The 5,400-nt window shown below is 29.3% G+C and overlaps 1 protein-coding gene across 1 annotated transcript; it reads right to left on the bottom strand.

The window, feature by feature from the left end:
• Positions 1-3,613: 3,613 nt before the first annotated feature.
• On the bottom strand, positions 3,614-4,644 carry LOC109814393 (basic leucine zipper 43). The gene has a single exon (XM_020378809.3). The coding sequence runs from the start codon at positions 4,537-4,539 to the stop codon at positions 3,931-3,933; it is 609 nt and encodes a 202-aa protein (XP_020234398.1). The 5' UTR covers positions 4,540-4,644; the 3' UTR covers positions 3,614-3,930.
• Positions 4,645-5,400: the final 756 nt, after the last annotated feature.

Raw genomic sequence — 5,400 nt, 5'->3', positions numbered from 1 at the left:
AAGGAAAGGTCAAGAGGTACATGTAAAAATTGGAAAAAAAAAAAAAAAAAAAAAAAAAAAAAAAAGGAAGATGTGTGCAAAAAAAATTACTAAATTAAATTTGTGAATGTAAAATTAAAAAATAAAAAAATTAAGAATGTTTTAAAATTTTAATTTTTTTTAAAAGGAGGTGTACTTATAAAAAAAAAATAAAAAATAAAAAAAAGAGGTATATATCATGAACCATTGATTTTTCCTCCGGCTTATACATATTGGGTTTCATAGTTATAACAGCCCAATAGCTTAGAGAGGTGATATTGCTTCTCCACTGGTAATTTTAAGTATAATAAAATGGCCCATGAGATGGCCTTTAACGTTTCACAACACTGTTCTGGGCATGTAATTTGGGCCATTCAAAAGAAGATAAAATTAGAAAGAAAGAAAAAAGTGATACATTTTTTTTAATGATTGTAATAAGGATAGAACTTAAATCTTCATGCATCTATCTCACTAAAAGTTACTAGTTCAAGTGATAACTTTTATGAAAAATAACTTTTATGTAATGTTATCTATTTCTCATTGACTTTGTTATGTATATATTTCTCACATTTTAAACTAATTATGGTAAAAATTTATTTAAACAAATTTTATAAAATTTAATATTTAATTTTTATAAATAATAACTAAAATGATTAAATTACTAATTGAAGTTGACACAAATTATGTTAAAAAAATATAAAACTTTGGATTGTTTAAGAATTGTTTATAGGACTCTTAGAATAGTGGATTTAAGTTTAACTTAACCTTACAAAACCGGTTTGTAAGGTGAGGGTTGCTCTCCACTTATATACTAATCAATTGCTTAATCTCTATCGATGTGGGACTTTAATTTTTTCCAATACACCCCCTCACGTCCAGCACTATTGGGCTTGGTACGTGGATAAATGATAGGTGACCTTTTTTTTTTAATGATCTAGCATTGGCAGAACTTGAATACACCCCCTCATGCCCATGATGCATATATCAATGGTGGGTAGCCCATTTTTAAGAATCTAGGATAGCTTTGATATCATCTTAGAATATTGGATTTAAGCCTAACTCAACCCTACAAAACTAACTTGTAAGGTGAATTTTCAACTTGATAGAAAATTCTTGTTTGTTTGAATAATTTTTTCAAAAATATTTATAAGATAAAAAAGTAATTGAAAAAAAAAAGATAAACTTCTCGATAAACTAAATTTAGTTTATATATAAAATAATTTAGAAAAGCTCTTTGATATTAAATTTTTAAAAAATTTATATTTAATTTATACATAAATTAATTTTAACTTATAAAAATATTTATGCCAATTTGTTCCTCTTTTATTTTCGAATAAGTATTTTTTTTAAGAAAAGTTAATCCTTACAAACTTTATTTTATACTCTATTGCAATTGATTCAAATCATTGCGACAGAAATGGAACGTATATGAATGAAATGAAAATTCACATTAGTTTTATGGGAAAATCATAAGAGATCTAAATCAAGTTTATTAAAGTTAGGTAAATGGTAACCAATGTTTTTTTTTTTTGACGTACACTTGTTAACAAATTGTCCGCGAAATATGTATAATAAAGTTAATTAGTCTTTATTTTACTACTTTGTTTAAGAGTTAACTATAACATTAGAGTATTTATGACCAAGTTACATTATCTATTTTTCAAAATAAAAAATGATAATAAAATAGAGCGATTTATGTACTGTCTGTCACCTTGCTTAAGTTTAAAGAATGTAAAGAATTTAAATACAATAAATTAATTTAATTAACAACCTAGAACATCTTAAGTTTGTACTACGAGATCAGATAAGTCGAAAACATATGACTTTTGGAGTACATAAACGAGACAAAAGAGGTATGTGTGAACGTGCCAACGATGACTACATTATTTTTTGTCGGTGATTATTCATCGATACGTTTTATTTTATTTTATTTTTGTTTTAATCATGGGCTAATTAAATCCCCACTACTTTGTTTTCTGACTTTTGAACTCTTTGCTTCTGATGTGTAAAAACATATTGACCACAAACTATGAGTAAACCAACTCATCCCATTCTGCTTTGCTGGGAGCATCAAATGAACCACACCGACCAACCAACAAATAACATTTGTGCCAAATTTTGCAGATGTTATATATGGAATTATCTCATTCAGGTGTTGTTCTATGTATGATTTTGCAACTTTGGAGTACCATAACGGGAATGTCCAAAGATACCTTTTTTTTTTTAAGCATGAAACATTATTTTATGCATGAAACAATACATAAATAAATAGAAAAAGAAAACACCAATAGGATGAACTGAAACATTATATTTTTTGTGTGTATGTGTAGTGTTGTAAAAAATATATCCAACTTAATTATCAATCTTGTCTGATGGTTGATCAAGTCAAAATTGTTATTTTTAGGCCTAAAAAAAATTAGACTAATATGATTCAATCTTACAGATTAATTGTGCTAATAAAAAATTAGGTTTCAAAAGTAGCAAACTTATTTGACTAATATTTTTTTATTTTTTTTAAATTACATGTAAAAAATATATATAAAAAAATAAAATAAAATTATGACACAATGTGTGCCGACCCAATAGGCCAACGAATCATGTCAAGCTAGAGAAAGCAAGGCTCGTGTAGTTTTGAGGCCAACTTAGGTTAGGCCAGCCTATTCCTTATACTTGACTCAATGGGCCGAATTTTACAACTCTAACTTGCATTAATATTCTGTTTTTTTTTTCTTTTTTCTTTTTTCATGAAGGGTCATATTATTATAGGGAAAAGTTGCACCAGTAGTGTTCATGACATTGGCTAGTGCACAACTTGTGTTGCATCCCTATCAAAACTTGGGAAAGTAAATAACCAAAGCTTTGAGTTATTTTCCAATTATATGCAGTCAAGGTAGCTCTGAAAAAGATATAAAATAGTGATAACAATTTTAGTGGGTGGCTTGTCCAAATGTTCTACTTTTTATAGCAACTTTTCTATCATCAGCCAATGACCACTACATACAGACACCCTTTTATTTCTGTGTCATGTCCTACTCTCCCCATCCCAATTCCACCTGACATAATTACCTCCATTATTATTTTACACAAATCATATATAGGATTATGTTTGTTGCCTTCACATTCTTATTACTTTTCTTTTTGCTTCATATACATATACTTCTGCTTCTTTTTAATTCTTTTATCTCTGGATATAACTAGAAGAGGATGAGGTCATGAAAGCATTTTATATTGTTTTATGGCGAGGAATTAATTAATCATCATGATGTTTCTGACTCTCCCAAGTGTCCAACAAGTTTGAACTAATAACAGTTAACCAGCTGATTTATACATAACTCTTCAACCTCTCTAAATGTTTATTGCACAAAATGACAAGACCAATGTTTTTAAAATCAGTCACAATTTTAACTGTAACGTCCAAGGTTTTTAGGCTATATGTGACTACAATATTTGTAGCTGCTTCAATCATATTTGTCTGTAATTTCCAGTAAGTTAAGTGTCAAAATGAAACTACAACTGTAAACACCTATTTAAAACTTTGCACAAGACATAAAAACTAGACACAACAGGAAGTATATATATATAGTGACAAAGTTAATGAACTAAAAAGGGTCAAATATAAAGATACTCTCATCAAGACATGTTATTGCCATTTTATCTTTTCTCCTCTCAAAGCTCAAAAGGGATTAGAAAAGACCAGTACTGGCTGGTTAAATCATCAACCAAGTCGGTGAATACTTCGTACTAATAAAATATTCGTACTAATAACATATTCGTACTAATAACATAGTTATAAAAATATAGAAAAAGACTAGTGTTTTTGACTTCCACACAGACAAAAAAAAAGGAATAAAAAGTAAAAGAAGATTAACAACTAAAGAGATGATTAAAATTTGGCCCTCCTTGTCTTCTAATTCATCCAAGAAGGTCCATGTTACTTGAGTTGGAATGATTTGAAGAATCTGCAGATCTGAGGTAAGCATCATCTTCCAAAGGGGTGAAGGAGGGGCAAGGACTGTGTATCTGCATGTCCCTTATCATTTGTCGAAGTTCCGATGCTTGTTCTTTGAGCTGAGCATTCTCTTGAACCACTTGGTCATGGCTTTCTGAAACATGGTTCAGCTTGTCTATGAGTTGGTGGTTCTCATTCCTGAGCCACACCACTTGCGACCAAAGCTCATCGAGGTGCTTCTGCTTCCTCATGCGTGACCTACGTGCGGATTCACGGTTTGATATCATCCTCCTGTGCTTTCTTTCATTGATGAGACTCAGTTGCTGCTCATCAGCCTCATCAGAGGTGGAGTTGCTGCTGATGCATGATGATTGAGGACTAAAGTCATGGATAGGGTTTTGGTTTTGGTTGTGGTTGTTGTTGTTGTAGCCATATAATAATTGGTTGGAGAATCTTGGAAATTGGAATGTGGGAATGTTGTTGTTTTGGATCATGGTGTAGTTGTTGGGAGGGTAGGGACAAGGGTTTGAAGGGAGTAAGTAATTGAGGCCTGAGACTTCCCTGGTTTGCATGGTTTTGTTTGGTTTTGCAAAGTGGAATTTCAGGGTCTTGTTGGGTGGATTGAAGAGTGAGTGATGGAGAGTTCAATTGGTTTTGAGAAGGAGGAAGGAAGAGTGGGAAGAGAGAGTGTTATATAGGGAGAGAAAAAGATGAAGTGACCCCACTTGAGAACAGTAGAGTAACAGTTTTGAAGCTTAAATGCTTATTACATTAATTAATGGGATGGAATTAGCTAGCATGCATTATATAATCTTGACTTCAAAACTAATTGCATCATCCTACAGTTCAACTCCAAAAGTTCATTCCCAAAGTCTATATTTATAATTTTTTTGTTTGGTGAAAAATTAGAGATGGCAAGTAAATTTTTACATGTAGTTAATGTTTGAATTTATTCCAATTTGTTAGAGAATATTTGATTTGATCAAATATCGATATAAATATGAATAATATTTTATTTATTAAAATAGATACGAGAATAAAGATAGATATTCATCTTGTACTTGTACTTGTTGTTTTAAATTTTTAAAATCTTGATTTTTTTAGATATAATTAAAATTTATATAATTTTTATTCTTTTTTAAATTTTGTGTCAAATAAAACTTAATTAACATAATTTTGTAATTTTTACTATGTTGAAATTCTTGTTTTTTATATTTTTTACAAAAAGAAAATTAATTAATTTATAAACGAACATGGGATGAGTATGAATATATTCTATATCCGATGAAAACAAATGTGTGACACAATATAAAAATAAGTATAAGATACAAGAATTACTTTTATTCTTTTATTAAAATTGAAATTTTATTTTAATAACTAATTTTAATTTTATTGTACATGTTACTGAAATGAAGTTTAAATTTCAATTTAAA

The sequence above is a fragment of the Cajanus cajan genome, chromosome 2 (genome assembly GCF_000230855.2).
Source record: "Cajanus cajan strain Asha chromosome 2, NIPB_CcT2T_4, whole genome shotgun sequence".
Lineage (NCBI taxonomy): Eukaryota > Viridiplantae > Streptophyta > Magnoliopsida > Fabales > Fabaceae > Cajanus > Cajanus cajan.
This window is presented reverse-complemented; position numbering and strand designations above follow the sequence as displayed.

Excerpts from the sequence above, each read along its gene's own strand:
- LOC109814393 (XM_020378809.3), bottom strand. The coding sequence starts at position 4,539 with ATGCAAACCAGGGAAGTCTCAGGCCTCAATTACTTACTCCCTTCAAAC.